Source organism: Neovison vison, chromosome 12 (genome assembly GCF_020171115.1).
Source record: "Neovison vison isolate M4711 chromosome 12, ASM_NN_V1, whole genome shotgun sequence".
NCBI classification, from domain to species: domain Eukaryota; kingdom Metazoa; phylum Chordata; class Mammalia; order Carnivora; family Mustelidae; genus Neogale; species Neogale vison.
Window position 1 is genome coordinate 70,488,151 of NC_058102.1, and position 24,694 is coordinate 70,512,844.

Here is a 24,694-nt window from a genome sequence, read left to right on the forward strand (position 1 = left end):
TGTTGTTTCTAAGCAAGTTTCTTGCCATTTACCTTTGCATTTGCATTGCTTATTGATTGGCAATTTTAAAATTGTTTATTGTGCTCTTTTGTTTCACTGTTCAAGAGCTAAAACAAAAGCTACCAGGCCCTTCGAGGTACACATTTGCATGCGGTGAGCGTTGCCCGAGGAAAAAGTAATTGCTAATGCATATTTATGTGGCACAAATTTGCCATTTGTTTATGCATAAAATTATCAATAGTGCAGGGCGGCCCAGCCGTAGAAAATGGTGACCTTTTTAGCTTAATAAATAGAAATCAGCTGTTATTGTGAAGAGATCAGCCATTTATTCTGTGTTGAGGGACATTGCCGGGAAAATGCAGATTGGGGCTGGCAATATCATTAAATGGAAGGCCAATGACCCTTTCGGTAGAGTCTATTATACTTTATCTAATAGGGGATAAATGGCTCTGGTTGGCAATTGGAATAAAGAACAACAGTTTTTTTTTTTTCTTTTTAAAATTTCAATCTGTAATTTTGTAACTATATGGATTTTAAGCTAGTAAAACTGAACAGGGACTCTCAGACTGACCTGTTGCTAGAATTATCTCAAAAAGTATCTGTTTTCAATTTGCTTTTCCTGTTCATTACTTTCTATTTTGATTTGTACCCATTGACACAAAGAGTAACTCAAATGATGTTTTTTGTTGTTGTTTTCAGGAAAATAGATCTTCCTTTAGTTTTTAGCTTTCTTGTTCCTTTTTTTGGCCATACTTTTATCTTTGCACTGCAGATAATTTTGTGTTTTTCAGGGTTGTTCTGTATTTGATGTTTTAAAAATACTATAAGTAGAAGAAGCTATCCCTTTATAAAGTTACTAACATTGTAAATTGAGGGTTTTTTTTTGTTGTTTAGCTAAACATGATACTTTGTAATTGATAAGAAGGGCATTTGAAGCAAGTATGTGGGTCCTTTGCATTAAAGACTATTCTATAAATATAAAACCTTCGTGTGTGTGTGTGTGTGTGTGTGTGTTCTTAATACATTAAAAAAAAAGCCAGCAGATAGTTGTGTATCTTTTTATGGTGGTTTTTCTGCTGATTCTGATAGAGGAAATGCCTACGAGCTGGTCTATGGCAGTGGTTTAATGTGTAATCTCATACTACGGTTACTTGGCTATATTATCTCTTCAGTCTATTATGAGCATTTCTGACTTTCAGGATTTTTTATCCAGTTTTTTTCAATCATTATAGAATTCACTATTAAATGGAAGTTACTTTTTTTGTTTTTTTCAATATTATGTAATATTTGATGCACTCAAAATTTTATGTAAGTTTAGAAACATGATAACGGAACAGAGGAGGCCTGCCCACACACCTCAGAGCACAGTGAGCTCTAGGGAGCAACCTGCACGGGCTCCTCCCTGGTTGTGTTTCTTAACACAAGCACGCCCACCAGGTTTACAGTTTCTACAAGAGCAGATCTGCAACCACCAATCTTTCCCTCCTGCTGCACTCTCCTATGACATTGCATTCTGCTGCACGTCACCAGAGTGACTGAGGAACCTTTTACCGGCAGAAATGGGTCTGTTGGTCCTTTTTAAAGTAGAGGGTGTAAATAGGATTCAGACACTAGGGTACATTAGTCCATAAAATGAATATATTTTTTATGTCATTTATAAGGTATTGATTTTAGGTCCATTAGATTCACAGTCCCTAGTGGGAGAAAAAACAATGATTTAATGGATAGGTTGGAATTCCAGAAGGAAGCACAATAGCAGTGATTAACCCCTTCTTCTTTGACTCCCTGCCGCATTATTTAACATGGTGGAGTAGCTGAGGGCTCTGGGGGAGAGGGACAGTTTGTCCTCTGTCTTCCTTGCACTCTATGAGGGATCACAAAACAAATTTCTGCTGGATTATTACTGTCTCTGAATGTGATAGAGCAGAGCACTCTGGGTTGGTAAGAGTTGCTCTAGTTTGTTTTATAAGGTAGTTTTTAAGTTGATGATTGTGTTATGTGTTTACAAAATCTAGAGCATATATATTTGGAAAGTCGTAATTTATGATACTGTTTAGGGAGATCATAGACTATGAAGGAATAAAGCTTACTTTTTTTAAAAAAAAAATTTATTCTCAACTCTGAGAAAGGAGAGTTCATCATAGTGTTATGCCAGTTATATCCTTTCTTAAGCAAGTTTTAAGTAATATGAGTGAGAATGGCCATCACAGTAATTTTTTAAATAGGGTGTTTCCTGTTCTACAAATGCATAGAAAATTATTGGTTTACACAAGCTTCTTTTCTGATAAAAGGATGACTGAAATAACATTTTACTTCTGTGTCCAGAGCACTCATAATAATTCTAGCAATTTATCCCAACTAATGTTACTACCACCTAAAAGGAATTTTCTCTTAGGCTTCTTCTGGCAGTTGCATTTTCCTTCTTATATATGAAAAAATATATATAGGTAGGAAATTTGTAAAAATTCTAATTATACTTCCAATTATCTGATGTACTGCATGTTAAGGTTGAATAAAATTATGCCAACCAAAGTTTGACTTTCTTAAAAATTGACCTGACATAAAGAATATGGTATCAATAAACATTTTTAGAATTTTATATTTTAATTCAAATTTTTCAAATTCTATGACAAAAGTGTAAAAATACAGGCTCCCTCTTGTGGGTAAAATTACCACCTGTATATTTCTGTGTTGCCAACATACAGGATATGACAAAATTTTTGTTCATTCTTAAGTAAATTCTGTGTGATCTCTTTATTTGGTCAGATGTGACATTTCACTTAACTGAAAAAATGTAGAGTTTAGGGTACTTTTTTAGTAATGTTTTTAATGAAAAGGATTTTTTTAAAAATTAGCAGACTATGTATAGACAACCTTTGCTTTATTACAGCAGTATAATTTCTGATGTTCAAAAATTTTAATAACTTTTTTCATTTTGGAATACTCTCCAATGGGATAATTTGCAAACTAATGAAATAATGTGGAGCTTTTTTTTTTTTTTTTTTTTTTTTTGGGGAGAAAGAGAGAGAGCAGGAGGAGGGGGCAAAGGGAGAGTGTGTGTGTGTGAGAGAGAGAGGAGAATCTCAAGCAGGCTCCACACTGAGTGCAGAGCCAGATGCAGAAAACTGAGAACATGACCTGAGCTGAAATTGAGTCAGAGGCTTAATCTACTGAGCCACCCAAGTGCCCCAATAATGCGAAGTCATCAGTGTGATGACTTTTGGATTTCTGTGTTTATTAGCAAAAGTTCTGATACTGGAGTGAAGTAACATCCCTTCCTACCCATCATGCTCCAGACAGATACCATATGGTAATAAAACTACTCAAATGCCATAAATCTTGTCATCAAAACTGAATAATCAATGGTGTAGTAAGAATGAACACGGAAGCATTACCCAGCTCTCCCTGGATTGAACTAACACTGAATAAATACTAATAATTACTAATACTAATACTGAATACACTGGTCTGGTACCCAGGCTATGGCTAGACCACCATGTATGGGTTCCCTGCTTTCAGAAGTCTGACACCTAGGAATTTCAGCGGAGTAGCAGAGGCCATTTCTGTCCAGCCTGAGGAAACAGGACAGAGCTTTTGTGCACTCATGAAAGTGGCAAGAACAGATTTCTGAAGTTGAGCTAAGTAGCACAGTCCTAGAGATGTATAGTGAAAATTGTGAATGTAGACATAGCTGAATGACTCCCACTAAGATGGTACCGTGCGGACAGATGCTGTCAGGTATTTGAAAGGAATCAAGGAAAGGATCTATGAGGACACCTGAAGGTTTCTCATAAATCATTCCAAGAACTAAAAATTTATCTTAGTGTTGCCTGTCCTATAGCATCTGCACGATTTTTACATGAAAATTAGACAGAATGAACAACTTCTGATGGGATTAATATATATATATACATATATGCATGTAATGTAATTTATATGTGTATATGTTTTTAGACTAATTCTTGTAGTGTAATACCCAAATTCCGAGACCCCCCAAAGACGACCACCAGAGTCCAGAGTCAAAGCCAAACAGCAGGGGTCATTTATTATGAGTTCAAACCGGGACCTCCGCGCTCTCGCTGCCAGTGACGCTAAGAGGTCCCGAGCTCAGGATCACAACACCTTTTATACACTATTTTTGGGAAGGCAGGGACTTAGCATACATCATAGCATCTTGTAACAAATCGCCACATACCACGGGAAAATCAAAAAGCAACTCTATAATATGACTGGCGCGCTACAGAGCGGGAAAAGGCTGGGAACAGATTATTGGTTAGGTCAAAGGGCTGTCATTCTTCAAACTGCTTAGTTGGCGCCGCTAGGGTATGTGTCACCTCAGGATTGGCCGGGGTCTCCCTGTCAAGCCGCGGGGTGCCAGATGGTTATTATCTCTTGCACCCAGAGCTGGGTGGGGGGCCCGGAAACAGTCACTCTGTCAGGTTCAATTCTGGGCGGGGGTTGTGTGGTTACAGAGTGCCTATAAAAAGTTTGCTGGTATTTTTCCATCTCCTCATGGGTTAGCAAGTGAAGGTACAGAAGCAGAAACAGAGTATTTGGTTATAATTTAGGCATCTCAGTAGCATTAAAGTGCCAAATTAATGCCTCTTTCCCCATAAACAATAACTTCATTATATTTGTTGTATTTTTATACATTTATGTAAATTTACATATAGAAATTTATTTTGAAAACCTTGGAAAAAAATCTTTGAAAATCCTGCTTCCAAAAGTCCTATGTCGATACATTTACTAAAATGTGCTGTTAATGGTCTACTTTTATTTTTTCTAGCACTCCTCTTGCTGATGACACAGTTCCTCTGTGAATCCGTTTACAAGATTCTGAAAGCTGAACAGAGAATTTTGGCACTGCACTGGGTAGGAAAAAGGTATATTCATAAAATACATTAATATACACCTTTGAAAAATCAATTACTACATTTGCTGCTTTACAAAAATGAAAGTTTATATGCCTTCTCTTATTTTTAATTTATAAGTAAAATATATGACATATGCATATTAAACTATACTACATAGTCTTTTATATTCAGATGACAACTAGATTTGTAATTATAATTTGGAAACTCATTATGAAGGTAATGTCTCTAAACTGGCAGATGATAGCAACATTTCTTTTATTTTTGTTTTCTTAATGAGATACACTTTTCTTGAAGTTGTGAAAGCTTTTTTTCTCCATTGAAAAATGTTTTTTTAAAACATTTGTTCCTGCTTTTTTGTCATTGTTGCCAAAGAACTATTTTGGTCACAATAGGTAGGTCACATATTTTACAAAAACTTCCATAGACTATTAAGTACCCAGGGTATATTTTTGTAAACATGTACAAAAATGTAATGTTGCTCAGAACAAACAGATATTTTCCAATTTGCTTAGCAGGAATATTTAGTGGGCATCTGTCTGTGAGTGCATTTATGAAATGCTTGTTTGTCTTTTCAAAAAAAGTTATACTCTGGGAATAGGAACTGAAAGTTTGACCGCAGACCTAGACTTGAAAATCCTCCTATATTCTAGTGGTTGACTAACTTTCATGTATGTGACAGCAGAAAAGGTTGGAGGTAAGGAATCCTTTGTTTAGAAGTTTATCACTAGTAAGATGGAAAGGGAATTCTGTTTATTCCTAAAAAGAATCACAGAAAATGGTCTCTTTGAATAGTGAACTAAAATTTATTTATTCATTAATCCACTCTTACGGTCTTATAATTTACGCTTCTAGAACTTCAAGATGTAAGTTTAATTGTGAAAACCTTTAGAATCAATCGTTGCTGTTACCTTCTTTAAAAATTGTTAAAACCTAAATTATATCCTTAACGTATTTATAAACAAGACTTCATATATTCAGGGACAAATGAAATAATAAAACATGGAAGAAAACATTGTGATTAATGGATTTTTATCTTAACAGAAGTGGAATAAGTCATAAATGGGTTATTGCAAATATGAAACTTATGTAGTTTTACAAGTGAAAACCAATATCAATATGATTAAAAGGCAAATGTAAATCTGGGGCTTCTTCTAGTAAATATGGCCAACATCACATGTAAAGAGCTATTATTATAAGAAGGCACTAACATCTTAATTTATAAAGATAAACTATAAGAACAAATATTGCAGAATGTAATTCTAATGCAGCATACTAATAAAAGAAATGCAGGGTTATGGTTACTATCCAACCAGTAAAAAGCAGTTTGGAATGATAATGTTGTAACAAGAATATGGCGAGGTGGGTGCTTTCAATACTGTTGGGAAAGCATTGTATTTGTTCAACTTTCCAGGAAGTGATTTGGCCATCTCTGGTATGAGCCTTACATGTTTCCAAAGCATTCTATGCAACATTTCCACTCCACCAGTTTGGAAAACTTTTGGTTACAAGTAATCCAAAAGAGTTTTTAATAGATGGAAATTTACATTTTCTCTTTGTGAAGCCTGTGTAAGCAGTTTGGTGCTGGTGGGGTGACTGCACAGTCATCAGGGACCTAGATCCTTCATCTTACTCTGTTACTCTGAACAGGTGATTTTACCTAGTGTTTTAGAATATTCAGAATTGGTATTCCAGATATCATGTACATGTGCTAGCTACAGGATGGGAATATTACTACGAGAAGATCATGCTCCCTCTCTTTAAGGAAATCTTCTGCAAGGTGTTCATAGCCCTTCCATTTACATTCCACTGGCTAGAACATAGTCATACAAAAAAGCCATAATTAAAAAGGCTGGAAAATGTAGTTTTTATTCTGGGAGATGAATCTGGGGAAGTTATTATCCTGGAATAATAAGAGACTGGATATTAGGGCCCAATAAACAATATTTGGCAGTTTCACTTCCAGGAATCTAACTTAATGAAATAATTAAAGGAAGAGACCAAATGATATAAATATATTTGTTCATTTTCATTATTTTATAATGGGAATAGTTTGAGATTGACTAAATTCTCCAGCAGTGGAACAGTAGTTGGATAAATTTGAGTACATTTGTATTATACAGTCAATAAAATATTTTAAAGAATTTTTAAACTCATATGGAGTTATGCATAATGTAATATTAAGTCAGAATCCACACTAAAGATACATTGTATTTCTAAATTTGTGTGTGTGCGCACGTATGTGCACACACACATACATACTTACTTATATTACAAATGCATAAAAATTAACAGGGAAAATACCTGAAAGTTAGTACATCAAATATTAGCTCTAGATCATGGAATCATGAGTAGTTTTAACTTTCTTTGTAGATTAAACAGTTGTTTATTTATACTTATTTATTTTTAAATATTTTATTTATTTATTTATTTGAGAGAGAGAGAGATCACGAGCAGGGGAGAGGGGTAGAAGGAGAAAAACAGACTCCCCGCTGAGTAGGGAGCCTGATTTGGGACTTGAACCCAGGACCCTGAGATCATGACCTGGGCCACCCAGGTGCCTTACACAATTTTTTAAATAATAAATATGACTTCATATTAAAATTTGAAAATACAAGAAGTATGGGATTCCAAAAGGTTTACTGAAGTTGCTTAGTGTTCCTGTTAAAAAGACTACTATGTCTATTCCAGGAGAAATGAATCAGCTTCGCACCCATCCTTTTTGACTTTTTCCTGAAGTTAGGCTGCAGTGAGCTTCAGAAATCTTGACCCCATTGCAGCCAGCTGCCTTTTTTAGGTTAGGGCAGACTGAGATACTGTTTTGCAGTTCAATAGCATGCGGCAAGCTCCTGACAGTTGTTGATAATCATGCCTATTTCAAAGGCAAAGAGCAAAGTTTTGAAGACTTACCTTTCTTGTGTGTGAGTAAGAGGTTGCCCATTGCAGTTCTGGATTAAGAAATGTCTCTTTTTTGTATGGTAAAGGATTTTAAAAATTATAATGTTAAGAGAATATTAAAGAAATGAGAATTTAACTCAAAGCTAAGAGAAAAATTAAATTGCAGAGCAATTCATCAGAAATTCTCTGCAGAAATTAAAGTGAAAACATTTCTCCCCGGAACCTAAGCTGACTATACTTTTTTGGAATTTATAAGAGAACTATAGTGTTGAGAGTATAGACTTTGAAGACAGATTGAGCTCAGTTCCTGATGGTATCCGTATGTCTACTGTTCAATTTGTTCCTTAACCACTGATTCCTCGTGTGTAAAATATAAGTAATAATAGAAGACACTATACCCTGCAAATATTTATCACATGGACACTGGTGTAACTACACTGATTGAACAGTGTACACTTTGGACTTTAAAGCCCAGACCATTACTAGAAATAGTCACTTTGTAAATAACTGAAGTTTCAATTCAGTAAGAAGATAACATAATTTAAAATCTAAATGCCTGTAGTAAGATAATCTCAAAATATATTAAGGACAAATTGCCAAAACAGCAAGGAGAAATATGCAAACCCACAATAACATTTTAAACCAGTTCTTTTAGTAATTGATAGAATAAAGTAGACAGAAAAAATCTGTAAGGATATAGAGTTGAAAGACAAGTTTAAGAAACTTGACCTTATAGGTATATACAGAACTTTGCATAAATTGCAAAACTGACATTACTTTGAAGAAGACATGGAAAAATTACAAAAATTGCTATATGTTGAGTCATAAAATAGGTCTCAACCATTTTCAAAAAAAAAAAAAAAGAATTGGAATCATACCAGTTTCACTAGAAATCAAGTTGCAAATAAATTTTAGAAACGTATAACTAGAAATAAGTTTCAAGATTTCAAAGAAATCACAATAGTAATTTTAAATATTTTAAACTAAACAAATAGAACTTCTTACATATTACCATTATAGAATGCCTATAGGAAGTACTTCCTGGAAAAATTATATTTTAAATAAATGTACTAAGAAAAATAAAGAATGAAAATAAGGAGGCATTTCAAAAAAGCAAAAACAAAATGGAATAAACTCAAAGTAATAAAATCAAGAGTCAATGAAAGCAAGAGCATAATTAATAAAGTAGCAAATAGTCATATGGAGAGGACCAAGAAAGTAAAAAAAAATTGTTGCAGAAGAAGAGCAAGTTTTCCAGTCCTCTGATGAGAACAAACAAGAGAGCAAGTGATAAAGGGCAAATAACCAACATCAAGAATAACAAAGACTATATCATCACAGTTGTGTAAATATTAAACAGACAGTAATGAATATTACGAACTTTATGTTATCAACTTCACATTGGTAAATATGAAGAATTGGATGAATGGTCAAGTTCCTAGAAAAACACAATGTAAAAAAAATTTACTCAAAAAGAAAGGGAGAGGGGCACCTGGGTGGCTCAGTGGGTTAAAGCCTCTGCCTTTGGCTCAGGTCATGGTCCCGGGGTCCCAGGATTGAGCCCAGCAGGGAGCCTGCTTCCTCAACTCTCTCTGCCTGCCTCTCTGCCTACTTGTGATCTCTCTCTGTCAAATAAATAAATTAAAAAAAAAAAAGAAAGAAAAGGAGAACCTGAATAGTTCTGAATAGTTCTGTAACCATTAAAGCAATTTAATTCAGTAATCAAAAATCTGTCTATAAAGAAAATTCCAGACCCAGGTAGCTTCACAGACAAATTCAAGGAAGAAATACTAATTTTACATAAGTCTAATTATGTCTAATTTTACATAAGTCTTTTTCACAAACTTACTTTATAAAGATAATATAATCTTGATACCAAACTTGACAAGTATGATGAGGAAAAGCATTTACAGGCAAATTCCTCTCATGAATATAAATGGAAAAACCATCAACCAAATATTACCAAACCAAATTCAGCATATAAAAAGGATCACTAACCATGACCAAGTTGGTTTATTACAGAAATTCCAGGTTTGCTAACACATTAAAAAAAGAAAAGCAATAATCTATATAATACAGATTAAAGAAAAGTATTAAATGATCATTTCAATTAATACAAAAAGCACTTAACGTCTATTCTAATTCAACATCTATTCTGATTTTTTAAAAGTTTTAGAAAGCTAAAAATAGGAAAGCATTTCCTAATGTGATATGAAATACCCATAGCAAATATAAATTATAATAGTGTAAGTTGGAAGCTTTCCTTTTGTGATCAAGAACAAGACAAGGATATTTTCTATCACTCCTGCTATTTAGCATTTTTTCTGGAGATGCTAGCCAATGTAGTAAGGCAAGATAAAGAAATAGAGTTATTATTGGAAAAGAAACAACCAACTGTCATATTGGCAGATAAAATGAATTAAAAAGAGTGCTTAGCAAGTTTGATGCATACAATATAAGAAATCAACTGTATTTCTATATATCAGCATCACTTTATACCTCATTTATAAAAAAGATTTTATTAGAGAGAGTGCGCACAAGTGAGGGGGAGGGATAGGGGGGAAGAAGAGAGCCCCATGGTGGGCTTGATTCCAGGACTCTGGGATCATGACCTAAGCTTAACTGACTGAGCCACCCAGGCACCCTTACCTCATGTTTAATAATAAGAGATATGTAGCATCCCTATGGGGATAATTCTGAAACTTTAAGAAATATTTTCAAGGCTGAAATAAATGATGTTCATGAACTAAAGGATCCAGTATTGTAGAGATGCTCCTTACTGCCAAATTGATTTATAAGTACAGTGTAATCACAAAGAAAAAGCCAACTGGTTGTTATTTATTTGGATAATTTTAAAGTGTGTGTGTGTGTGTGTGTGTGTGTGCATGCACACGTGCACTGGGGAGCAATAGGACAAGTTGATTTTAGTGAAAAGGACAAAGAATAGTCAAGACACTCTTAGAAAAGAAAGAATGGGTCGGAGTACTTGCCTTGCTGATTTTATAAAACTATTAATTGAGAAAAACATTGTGTGAGGGGTAGACAAGTAAACAAATAAAATGAACTAGAGAACTCAGAAACAGACTCTTGAATATATGGGCTCTTTATTTACAATAAAGGTGCTATTCCAAAGCAATAGAAAAATAGACTTTTTAATACTTGGTACTGGGAAAATTGATTATCTACAAAAAAAACAAAATTTACATCACACCACACACAAAAATCAATTTCAGTTGCTCACAGTCTAAGTGTAAGAGGCAAAAAGAATCTAAGAGAATCTAAGAAAATAGCTTTATGACTTGGGAGTAGAGATGGTCTCTTAAATGAAGAAAGCTCACATCCTGCATTATTTTTAAACAGACTTTTTTTTTTTTTTCCAAAGCAGTTTTAGGTTCAGAGAAGTATGAGAAGACAGAATGGAGAGTTTTCATATACCCCCTGGTACACCCCCCCAACGCAATAGCCTCATTTATTAACATATCCTACCAGAATGGTACTTTTTTTTTTTTTTTTTTTTTTTTTACAATTTATAATTGACACATCATTTATTGCCCAGAGTTCATCCTTTACATTAAGGGCTACATTATTTTATTGTTTATCAGAAAGCACCCAAAAAGAGGGAAAAGACAGGACATAGAGTGGTAGAATAAAATTGCAGAAAATCATTGATGAAGATCGTATCAGAATAGATTTTTAAAAACTATAAATCAGGTAGCATATAATCTAATCTATAATCTAATAGGCATATTAGATCATATCTAATCATATAATCTAATCATATGATCTAATAGGCAAGTGGCAAAAGAAGAAATCCAAATGGACAATAGTATGTCCCAGTGTCCAAACATATTAAAAAGTGCTTAATATCAATAGTATTCAAGGAAATACAAACTAAACTTAGAAGATCCCACTAGACGTACTTCAGAATGGGGAAACCTAAAATAACTAACTGGTCAAAGCATTAGCAAGGATTTAGAGTAACAATCATTTATACAGTACTTTTTTGGCTATCAATTGGAGCAACCACTTTTGAGTATAATACCTAATAAATGCGAAATTTATATCTCCTGCTCAAGCATAGCAATCCTGGATAGATATCCCAGAGAAATATGTACATATGTGTATAAGGAAACATATATAAGAATGCTCACATGAGAAATATTTATATTTGCCAAAAATTGGAAATAATTATCATCAAGATGGAAATTTATAGACTAGTCAATGAGATATTGAAGAGCAAAGAAATATTGAAATATTGAAAAGCAAAAAAAAAAAATGCTACTACAAGAACCAGGGAATCCTAATTAAGAATAAGGAAAGAGGCTGAGCTGTGGGAGGAAGTATTTGGGTAAGGGAGAGCTTTGGCTCTAAGGGAGAGTGCCAGGAATGTCCTATGTGGTGGTTCTGTAGGTATATGCTTTCTTACTGTTTGCTAAACTATAAATATTGTGTACATTTAATCATAATAATTAAATGTTAAAATAATACAGCAAATAGTTATGATAGGTTTTACTTATTTCTTTAGTGATGTATTATATTTTAGGCGGGAAAAATGTGGTTGCAAATAGTATAGATTATACTGATACATCTTTGAAATTAGGTAAAATTATTTAAGATGCTTGTAAAGTAATGGAAGTGAGAAATAATAGGAGAGTAAAATAAGCATTTATTCTTTCTAGTACTTGTTCTAAAAAATGTAATGAAGGATTAAGACGTTGCCATTAGATTGAAGTAAAATGTTTTCAGACTATAAAATTATGGTTATTTTATCTCTATATATTTTAAAACACAGTGTAATGTTAAAATATCCTTTTGCACAAATCAACAATACCCACAAAAAGTCTTCATTGAATATCAGATTTTATATTCCATTGACCAAAACGGTACAACAAAAATAAATACGTTACCTAGGTATTGTGAATCCAAGAGTTTTTAGAGGTAAATTGAGGATAGTGGTTATACCATTAATGGCAGTTGTTTTTGCTTTGCTTATCTCCTTCTGTATTAACATTGTTTTAACATGTCACTGCATTTATAGTTATTTGCTTTAACCATTTAGCTAGTTAATAATTTGTGATCCTAATGTTATTTGTACACGCCTTTTGGTCACCTTTCTCTTTTACTTGCAAATAAGCAAGGTCTTTGCTTTAACTGTTTATCAAATCCCATCACTTTTTTCCCTTGGTCACCTAATCCAGATAGTAAAACTCTTTATTGCTAGAAAAAGGAAAATAATCCCAATATATTGCAAATTGTCAAGTGAGTTCTTTATAATTAAAGATTACTCTGCAATATACAATTTTTAAGGCATTTATCCGGACAGGGTTCACTGGCCTTTGAGAATGAGCCACTTTGTTGACAAATCTATCATCTAAATTGTACAACATTAATGAGAACTCTGAGTAGCACACTCTTACATTTTAATGTAGATTGCAGTTTAAGGGGAACAACAACAACAACAACAACAACAAAACCACCACCAAAACAAAATACTGAATGTGATTGAAGTTGATTTTGAAAAGGTCTGCCACCTGTGGATAAAAATGTGCATTACTCTGAACACATAGTAATTAAGAAAGGTCATAGGAAAATCCAGTGACCCTCTGAGATCAAAACATTGGTTATTATTTAAAAAAAAAGAAGGCGGCGGCGGCGCTGGTTTTTACAGTTGTATAAATACAGGGTTTATGATACTCCTTCCTCGCACAGCTAACTATCCCTGCTTTACAACTTCACCCACAGTTCTGTAGTACCACGTGGTAGAACCGAGTCGGTGCTGGTCTTTGATCGGAATCCCTAGTTTATTAATTAATTATAATCCTATATTTCCTGAACAGCATCACATTTCTGTATCTTATTCGTTTTCATAACGCTTTACATATCATGTTAGATCAATATCTCATTGTTGCACCTCGATCTCTTAAATGTCTCCATTTTGATAAACTTTCAGCTTAGTTTTCTCAAGTTAGTGAAATATCATAAGTAAAAAACACCATGAAAAGCATGCTAAGAGCCTGTTTAAATCTAATGGCACCATACTTTTATAATTTTTTCTTTAACTCAAAATTATTTGTTTAAATGCCTGATTATACTTGATCATCTGCATGTTCTACCTATAAATATCTAATATCCATCTCAATAGCTTTGCATAAAGTTATTGAGCTTATTTTCTGGGTGTTTCAAATGTATGTACATATGCACTGGAGGAATTTTATTAGCACAATTTGAATTGCAGAGTTCATTTCAAAATGTACATCAATTTAAGTAACATAATTCAGTCACATAGAGATGCTCCATTGTGCTGGTCTTGGAACAAGATATTGCTGTTTGAGTAGCTAATGCTGATGTACTTGAAACAGTCCTAAACCACTAGCAGAAAATAATGGTCCATGCATAATTCCTTTGGCTATAGCTTTCCACTTCTTGATTGATAAGGAATGATGAATGAGCGTCATTCAAAAATTACAGGAAAATTAGACTATATTACTTTTTAAAGTCAGATGATAATATGTGTTACTAATTTAATAACAACCAAGCATTGTTCTCTTATTCAGCAATTGTTTGTAATTAAGAGAATTTTTCCTTCCAAATAAAATAATGTATGAACTGTTGACCAGAAATTTTTTAAATGATATATGTGAGCAAGCAGTTGCTTATTTTTGTGTCTTTCTTTAGAATACTAAACAACAAAGCAGTTCAAACAATAATAATTTAATTTGAGAAAAACCTTGAACCCAAACTGTCTCCATAGAACTTTTTCATAATTAGGTTATACATCTTCTCAGTGGAAGAAGTCTTGCCTATGGTCACATTCTGCAAATGAAAATACATTTTGCATAAATTAGTGAAGTTGAACTGCTGAGATTCATTATAAAATGTAATAAATATTTCCCAATTTTTAAAGTAATTATGAACCATGATGTTATTTTCCTAGATGATGAATGTATCTAGGCATCTTTTACAGAATTAAACATTTTATAGTGAATAACTGGTGTTTTTAAAATATAATATGACATAATATAACATAATATAATGTAATCATGATGTTTAACCTGTAATTAGGGAATTTTATTCCCTCTTAAAGCTTTTTGATACAAGTGTCATTTTAGGCACGGTTTAAGGACAATTTTCTAACTATTTAGAAAAAAGTTAAATTCAATTCTTATGCCATTACCAATATTAATTCTAGAAGGATTATAGATTTACATTTTTAATAAAAGACTCTAAGAGTATTAAGAGATAGTGTTGGCACATATATATGTAAGTGGGGGCAGGGTTAAAAGTTATTTTTAAGAATTATACCAAGGCAGACATCACAAAGCAAAAACGTTGTTAGGTTTAATCACATAAACATAAAAGCTTTTTTTGCATCTTCAGTGGTAAGACTGACAAATGAGGAACTGAGAAATATGTTTGCAGTATACTCGGTTTAATGATATAAAGTACCATTTTTATTAAAAGTATTGGCAATTTTATATATTCAATATATGTAAATGTATTTTCAACTGCTAACAATTTAAGAGAAAAGTAGAAAAAATAATTTGAATATTCAGTTAATATTGGGGTTCAAACATATCAAATGTTTGAGTTTTATAATTTAAGAAATGCAAATCAATTGTGAGATCTTAGTTCATTTAGCAAATTAGAAAAGAAAAAATGACACAATAATGAATGAAGATATTGCAGTGAGGTTAGACCTGTCCTTGACTGAGGCTGGTGGTTCATTCATTTCACAGTACATGTTAAAACCTGTTAATGTCAGAACACTTGGGTGGCTCAGTCAGTTAAGCGTCTGACTCTTGGTCTCAGCTCAGGCCTTGATCTGTGTCATGAGTTCAAGCTTCACGTTGGTGCCTGCTTCAAAAAGGAAAAAAAAAAAAGAAGAAAAGTCTGTTAATGTTGATGCTTGTACTTCAAGGAAGTTAGCTAAATGTTTTCATATATGGTGTTTATAGTAACATGAAATTGAAAACAACTGGATATATTAAAAAATGGTTTCTATGTTTAAAAAATCGTGGTGTTTGTAGTAATGGAATATTAATTTCATTTAAAAATTATGTGTTGGCATGGGAAATCTTAGGCTCTGGTTTATGGTAAACATTTAAGAAATATTTATTGGTTGGATATGTAGGTGCATGTACACACACACATGAGTGTGTAGCAGGCAGAGAACAAAAATTCTGGAAGAACATAAGCAAAATGATGAAAAGCTATACTTGGCTTAAAGGACTATGGCTGATTTTTTAAAAAATTTCCTTTTTTGATTTCATGTGTTAATTATCTTTCTTTAATAAACATGTTACTTTTATTTTAAAGAAAAATACGTATTTTTAAATAACATCAATTATAATTGATAAACATAAATTATAAATATCAATGTCATAATTCATCTCTCAAGAAGCTTTCCCCTTATGTTTTCTTCTTGGAGTTTTATAATTTCAGATCTCATGTTCAAGGCTTTATGCATTTATGTTAATTTTTGTGAATAGTATAAGATAAAGTTCTGATTTTATTCTTCTGGTTGGGGTTATCCAGCTTTCCAGACCCTTATTTGTTGAAGGGACTATCCTATCCCCATTTGGCTCCCTTGTCAAATAGTAGTTGCCCCTATATACAGGGGTTTATTTGTGGGATCTCAATTCAGTTCCATTGGTCTCTGTGTCTATTTTATGTCAGTATCATACTGTTTGGATTACTGTGGCTTTGTAGTATAGTTTGGAATCAGGAAGAAAGTCTCCAGCTTTGTTCGTTGTTCTCAGTATTGGTTTGACTATTCAGGTATTAGGATAGCTTTTCCTCTTTTATTGAGAAATTCCATTGGAATTTTGATAGAAATTGCTTTAGTACTTTATACATAGTTTTTCGAATGAAAGCATTTTCTACACATGTATATTGTGATACAAACATGTCTAAATTCTTTGTTCTGAATTTTGGATTAGGAAAAAAATCAAGAGGAACAAAATGGTTTTTTTAGAATTTGTGATACATTGAAGTACAGTCTACATGGCTAAGATAAAATGCCATAACATCGCCAACAAATTTATCCAGTGTTTACTCCTAAAATCCCAATGGTAGGGTTGGATCACCCTGCCTCAGATTCGGTCTGTCTCTGGCCATTGGGTAGTGCTTTATGTTGTGCCAACTTTTGCCTTTATGTGACTTCCACTAGGTTCCACTGTCACAGAGAGTAATACCCCAGAAATAAGATTTTTAAAATCCTTTGAAAAATTCAAGATCTTATATAATGGACAATAGATATTATTCCTTATTAAGATATTTACCTTATGAAAACCATAATTTAAATCTTCCAGTACTGTCCTAGTGTTTCTATAGTCACTTTTTATTATTATTTATTTTTTTAATAGTCACTTTTTAAAAAATGAAAGTTACCTCATAACTTGTAAGCATAATTCATGTCCATGCATTTACAGATGTGTCTACAGTTTGATTTGTTAAAGTCCTCCTGCATTTCCCCCTTTATTCTCACTTTTATAACTGAAAGTCTCAATAAAAACGTGATTAGTAAATCCATAATGAAGAAATTTATTAAAATAAGGTAAAATATATTGTATCGATTGTTCAAATGAACTTGTCTTCTTTGATTGAAAGAAACTGTTTTATAAAATGAATTCTATGTTCTTTATTTATTCCCCATCTTTCCATTACCAGCAAGTGAACTTCGGTTCATGACCACTTTTTCTATTTTTAAACTTTATCTGTATTGATACAAAGCATAAACAAATATTTTAATTTTTGGAATAAGAATGACTTTTCAAAAGTAAATAATGTGTTTTTAAAAGAAAATGAATACATTATGAGTAGCAATTTTAAAAGGAATAACGCTTAGAGGGACTTAATAGAACTCAAGATGTTGATATGCCCTTAAATAGCAAATATTAAAACATTTATTTAATGTCATTGGAATACAAAAGAATAGGGCAAACTGAATAGAAAAGGAAGGTCAAAGTTAATTTTAACCTTTGTATTTATCAACAAACCATTGTATTTTCTTTATTTATTCCCCCAGCTTTCCCTTTTGTTTTGAAAGTATTGTTATTTAAAAGGAAGGAACACTCATGTCAGAATTATACTAAAAATCATACTTCAAGACTATCTGTGAGGCAGAAATAATCCAACTATTATTTCTGGTATAAAAAGTTTTTTGAATAACGTCACTTGCCCAGAAGCTGTTTTCCAACCTAATAACTCTTGGAATTATGATCTAAAATTTCAAGAGGATTAAGGCTGCATAACTACTAGAAAGTACAAGTGTGCAGGAATGTGACCAGAGGTGAAATCTGATTTAAAATTTCTTTGAGGAAGCGCTAGTTTGAAACACTAGCCCTGAGAAAGCAGAAATGCTACACATATAAATATTGCTTAGCAAGCTTATCTTAGTTAAACATATACTAAATACATGCATAGCCATCTCCAAGACATTCATTAACTAGGGTTTTAGTCTATTTTCTTGATTTTAACCATCTGCTTTCAATTCTCCTTGAACAAAATTACTCAAAATGGACAGAAATAAAGTTCAACACATTCTATATTGGTTCATCTTCTTTTTAGTAATTTCTTTATGAGACAGTTTGGAGGCAGCATGGGATGTATGCCCAGTTTGTTGATGGTGAACCCATCTTGGGTGTGCCTCCCATTTATCCATTCCAGGACTTTGTCAGAGTTGTGTAACAAGTTGGATGGAAAAGCAGGAGGCAGGAGGCGTCTCATGTGACAGTTATACCATAATATGCCAAGCATGATGCTGGTTGCTGCAGAGGACACAACTCTAAGTAAAATGAGATCCTGGGCCTCAAAAGCAATAGAAAGTCCTGGGGTGTAGGTGGGGATAAGGATGGCAAGAGTATGTCAGTCCCTCTGTTGAAAGCAGGATGCAGACGTTAATAGCTCGTTTCTGCGTACTTCGCATCCAGATGTGGTTTTTGCTAGGCATGCCAGTTTTCTCAAGATGGGGGGTCAGCTTACAACTGATTTGATCATAGGCATTTGATTAGTCTTTGGCCATGTAGAGTATCTCAGCCCCACTTCTTTCAGAGACAATAATTTCCAATTTGTTGCTTCACAGCATCTAAGAGAAATCCAATGGCAATAATCAATAATAGGGAGTATGGTTTGAGGGATATGCAGATGTATTGAGATGCTCTGAAATCTATCTCTGAAGGAAGTGAGAGATACAGAGGTGTGTCCCTGAATACCTTCTAATAACCCCAAGTAAGTGGCCTTTATGACCTCTTTTTTAGTATGGAGTCATAGGCCCAGCCTGCATGTTGCTGTAAGAAAGAGCCCTGTAAAGTGCATTATGACGACCGAGAATTGTGCTGTGGAAATCTTGCATTGCAACCTACCATATCCACTATATAAAACTAGTTGGGAGGGATTTCTGACTCCTCTTACCAGTTATGCTGCCCCCAAGTATTTGTTCTATTTTCATCAGATGATACCTGTACATTGTAAAACTGAATTTTAGTTGATGTTCTCTGTTCTGTTTCATGTATCAGATGAGATTGGGCGCATTCAGGGTGGTATGGCTGTAGACCCTATTTCACATATCAGAGAAGAAAGAGGTTTCACGGCCAGGGGATAGAGGCTATGGAGAAGCAGTGGGACTCCATAAAGGCATAGCTAGGACCACGATATCTGAATTGGGTCTTGAATGGTGGAAATGAGGAGAGAGTTGAGATAGCATGATCAATGGTGCAGAAGAAAAACTGTGTAGTTCCATTTGGCTTGGAAATATTATGGCCATAGTGACATGCCAGTCTGTATGTTTCGAATTCTTAAATTCAACCTGAGGAAACTATAAATAATCTTTTCTAATTCGATAAATAGTAAGATGGCAGTGATTCTTCCCCTATAGAGGAAATGTCAATATTTATGATGTTTTGTTCACTCTCATAAAGATTTATTTCTCTTTTATGTGTTATGGTATGGATTTGGGGGAAGAGTAGGGCATATTGCAATTCAAAGAACCAAAATAAAATATAATATAATATAAGTTCCCCAATAGAAATTGGGTAAATGTATTCTGGAGCATGGGTGTTGGTAACCATGGCAGATCTAAGTAGTATAAATTTGACTGAATGATACTTCACTATATAGTCACTTATGGTTCATACTCCACAACTGGTCAGGCTGAGTCCATCAGCTAACTACTCTTTTCTTTTTCTTTTCTCTTTCTTTCTTTCCTTTTCTCTCTTTCTCTTCTTCTCTCTCTCTCTCTTTTTGTTAAATATGGTATTATAATGAGTGGATATTGTCATTGCATTGAATATGCTTTTATTTTTTTAACTGATGTGTAATTGACATATAACATTATATTAATTTCAGGTATACAACAATGATCTGGTAAATGTATATATTACAAAATGATCATCACCATAAGTCTAGTTAATGTCGGTCCCCGTAAGTAGTTACAAATATTTCATTCTTGTGAGGACTTTTAAGATCTATCTCAGCAACTTTTTTTTTTTAAGAAAGGTTTTATTTATTTATTTGACAGAGATCACAAATAGGCAGAGAAACAGGCAAAGAGAGGGGGAAGCAGGCTCCGTACTTAGCAGAGAGCCTGATGAGGGGCTCGATCCCAGGACCCTGGCCTCATGACCTGAGCCGAAGGCAGAGGCTTAACCCACTGAGCCACTCAGGCACCCCATATCTCAGCAACTTTTGAATATAGAATACAATATTGTTAACTATAGTCACCATACTACACATTGTATCTTCATGACTTATTTTATAACTGTAAGTTTGTATTTTTGCACCTCCTTCAGCTAACTTTTTGGCTAAAATTTCAGTTATACTTATTTAAGCATTACAAAGGGTGAATAGAACAGTAAGACATAAAAAGAAAGTTACAAAATGTACTCTTGTTTTAGATATATAGCAGTTGATTTTTTTTCTCTAAAATTTAGTATGTCCTATTCTTTCCCATTCTATATTTTAAATCTCAGTGACAAGATATAGTTAACATATGTTGAACACTCAAAACAAGTTTATAAGCAGTTTACATGTATCAACTCATTCAGTCTTCAGAGCAATCCTGTAAGTTCTAGTATTTCAATTTTATGTTTGGGGAAACTGAGGCATGGGACAATTTAGAAAACTGCCCAAGCTTATGCAAGAGAATTAAATGATACCACCCGCATTTGAATCTAGACAGTCTTGTTCTAGAGCTCACCCTCCCAATATTATATTACTTTATCAGCCCAAAGTTGATGGAAATTATTACCTTAATTTAATTTCTCTCCAAAGATTAAAAAAATATGGATTCTTTATTAACTTGCTATATTTACTGTTAATCAATTAGAACTTCAGCACTTTAGAATGAAAAGGAACTAAGAGGCGTGTAATCCAATTTCCCATTCATTGCAGAAAACTTCCTTACAACATTATGATCACTTTTCCTATGACTCATACTTTATGTATTTATTTACCATTCATTTATTTAAAAGATTTTATGAGCATTTATTTAAAAGAATGAACTGGGAGGGGAGGGAGAGAAGAGGGAGAGGGAGAGAGAGAATTCTGAATCAGACACCCTTTTGAGCACAGAGTCTGACGTGGGGCTTGATCCCAGGACCCTGACATCATGACTCAAGCTTGAAACCATGAGTCAGATGCTCAACTGACCGAGCCACCCAGGCACCCCTTCATAAATACTTTAAATAATAATTTTTTAAAAATCACTACATCCCAAGGAAGTTTATTGCTTTTTGCAGCAACTCTCTTAGAAAAGTATACCATATTAAGTTATCTCTCATTTTCTTTATCATAACTTTTATGTCAGTTGGGCATAAATTAAAACATAATTGGTTAGCAATAAATGTATTATAATTAATAATCACAACTAACATTTATTGAGTACTCTATGTGCTGGGTACTTTTCTAAATGCCTTCCATAGATTAACTCTTTTAATCTTCCTACCAATCTTACGATGTGGATACTGAACTAGAGGGAGGTAAAGTAATTTGCCTATTGTCCTGTTTAGTAGTGAAAACCAGGTTTCCAGACCCACACAACTCCGTACAGAACCCTCGCTGCCTCCTTGTTCACGTTTCATCCATAATGTTCTTTTCACCTCAATCAACTCCTGCTCTCAGAGTTAAATCCATGAAAAACCTCCTGACCAGAATTTTTATTCTGTTGCCTGCTACCGCCCCCTGCTTACCCTATCCCCACCATCCCTGCTCCCCCAAGTTCCTCTTCATGTCAGTGAGGTAGAGCTTTTTTCACTGTCTTTCCCATAACTGTTTATTATCTCTACACTTATCTGCACTTGTAATTGTTTGTAATTTATTTATTTTATTCTTTTTACCACTTTTTAATGTCCAATTCATTTCTCAAAGTCAAATTCAATACCAAACTTCTTTAAGATGACTTCTCTGTAAAGAGCATGCAAAATAAACTTTCCATTCCTTGGTAATAATTTATTTTATGGAATTATGGCATCTAAGACCTGCGAGATAACCCTAGACAGTATTTTTTTTTAAAGATTTTATTTATTTATTTGACAGAGAGAGATCACAAGGCAGAGAGAGAGAGAGGAGGAAGCAGGCTCCCCGCTGAGCAGAGAGCCCGATGCGAGACTCGATCCCTGGATCCGGAGATCACGACCTGAGCCGAAGGCAGCGGCTTAACCCACTGAGCCACCCAGGCGCCCAACCCTAGACAGTATTATTTAGGCTGGTTCAACCTCACAACCACCGTAGAAAATCTTTTGTATCATTCTTTATTGATCATCACTAAACTTGAATGTTTTAAGTGATATTCATTGCTTATCAAATCAGCTTGATTCATTTGGATATCCTTGATACTTAGAAAGTTTTTTAATAAGTCACATTTTTCCTTCCTGTAACATCATTGATCCTAGCTCTTTCATTCAATCCATTTCATTGATTGTATTCCATTTAGCACTTTGTAGTATGTTAATTGTGTTCCTCAAAATTCTATCCTTTCAGCCAGTCTGAGAACTCCATTTAGTTAAGAATCATAATTTATCCTTCTGTACTCCTTCAGTGCCTTACATACTTCTTAGCACAGACTAGGTGTGCAGTACTCAGTAAATGTGTGTGCATGTGTGTTTGTGTGTGTGTCTGCGTGTGTAGAAATCAAAATGGATTTTTCTTTATGTTAACCTAGCATTTACACACAGTAATAACAGTGCCCAGCGATAGCTGGCATAATCCCCAACGTTTACAAAACTCATTTTCTCTCTCTTCCCCCACCTCCACCCAGTTTCTCTTTGAATGTCTTGAATGCCACGTTCCTAAGATATCCAACACATTTTTTATGTCATACTTTTATGACAAATATTTCAGATATATTAATATATCTTGCTCTTTAGGAAAAGATATATTGGCCACACATCTACAGTTATTACCTATTGGATGGAGACCTAAGTGGAGTAGTGTCTTAGCTCCTGGAGAGGTGGTCTAGAAAAGCAGTTAAGAGTAGAGCTTTTGCATTAGTCAGTACTTGACAGCCCTTCAGTAACTGTGCGGTCTTAGACAACTTCCTTAACTACTTATTGCTTAGTTTTCCTATTTTTAAACTTGAGATGATACTACCGATTTCCTAGGGCTTGGAGCATTAAATAGATTGATGTATATGAAGTATTTAGAGCACATATCTTGACTTCAGTAAATGTTGTTATCGCTAAAATGCACTCACTCAGCATTTGGAAAAAATCTTATAGCCAGGATAATAGAGGAAATAGCTCTAAGGATCCCTAGTGTCCATATTTACCTTCATTTATTTTCAAAAACTACACAGACCCTAACTTTTCCAAGAGAAATTTGTATGATTTTTCTTTTCAGTGGAGTGGATAGATCAAGAAGATTTACTATATAAGTGGTTTAAACTAATAACAGATAACTATTTTGATATTAACAGTGTTACTTTCAGAAAATGGCTAAATATTCTCTATTCTTGATATATTTCTAATTGCTAAAGAATTTAAAGCTACCAATAGATTTAACAGCATCAAAGGCATTTAGTTTTATAGGCCAATAATGATAAAATACTAATATGACATTTTATAGCACTTGATAGTTTTTACATGCCTTCTTATGCATTATGTGATTTCAAATGATAACACAGTAATTCTGATTTGAAATTATTGCTCAAAATTTATCCCTGGATAAACTCAGGGAACTTCTGGAGGCCATGGGCCAAATACAAATATGGCTTCATTTTCAGTGTGGGGGTTTTAAAATAGAATTTAAAAATGTATTCAGAGCTATCAGTTATACGGATTAAAAGCACTGTCAATTGCCTCCTTACGTAGGAGGCTGGGAAAAGGACTAAATAAAAATTGGAGCTTCAATCCTGTCAATCTAAAATTTAGAATCTAAATTTAGATTCTAAAATTTAGAATCTAAATTTAGAACCTAAAATTTAGAACCTAAATTTAGAATCTAAAATTTAGAATAAATAGATTCTAAATTTTAGATTGACAGAACACTACATATGTTGTAGTATATGTAAATGGCCTATAATCAGTGTAGGGAAATATTATTTCTGAAGAATGTGGCTTACTTCAACATCGAAGCATAAGATCAAATGAGAAAACGATTAGAAATGTGATGATGTTAATTTGGAAATTTTGTTTTCCCAAAGACTTTTTCTGACTTTTCAGTTAACTTAAATACCTCTTCTCTGCAGCAAAGACACATTTAAAATATGGTTCCAGGTATGAGGTAGCTGACAGTACTTTATGTACCCACAAAGCAAAGCAGGCCACTGGAACCTGTGAAAGCAATTTCTCTTCTGTTCACACTTCCAAAGGGTTAACTGAGAAGTGCCCTATTGTATTCCTGATGGTTTTCTCTGCAGAAAGCCCAGTGGGCTCTTTCAAGGGACTCTAAACAATGAGCTCAGTGAGGCTGTTCTGTCTAATTACTCAAAG

The 24,694-nt window shown here is 33.7% G+C and overlaps 1 protein-coding gene across 6 annotated transcripts in view; it reads left to right on the top strand.

Moving 5' to 3' along the window:
- The window catches only part of SOX5 (SRY-box transcription factor 5), a 958,250-nt gene that overhangs the window by 236,114 nt on the left and 697,442 nt on the right, over nucleotides 1–24,694 (top strand). For 5 of the 6 annotated variants that reach the window (XM_044229411.1, XM_044229413.1, XM_044229414.1 and 2 more), the window contains one exon: nucleotides 4,787–4,883. In XM_044229411.1, the coding sequence (XP_044085346.1) occupies nucleotides 4,801–4,883 (83 nt within the window). In that variant the 5' untranslated portion in view covers nucleotides 4,787–4,800. Of the gene's footprint in view, nucleotides 1–4,786; nucleotides 4,884–24,694 lie in introns of those variants that run through there. The other variant, XM_044229417.1, reaches the window with a different exon arrangement.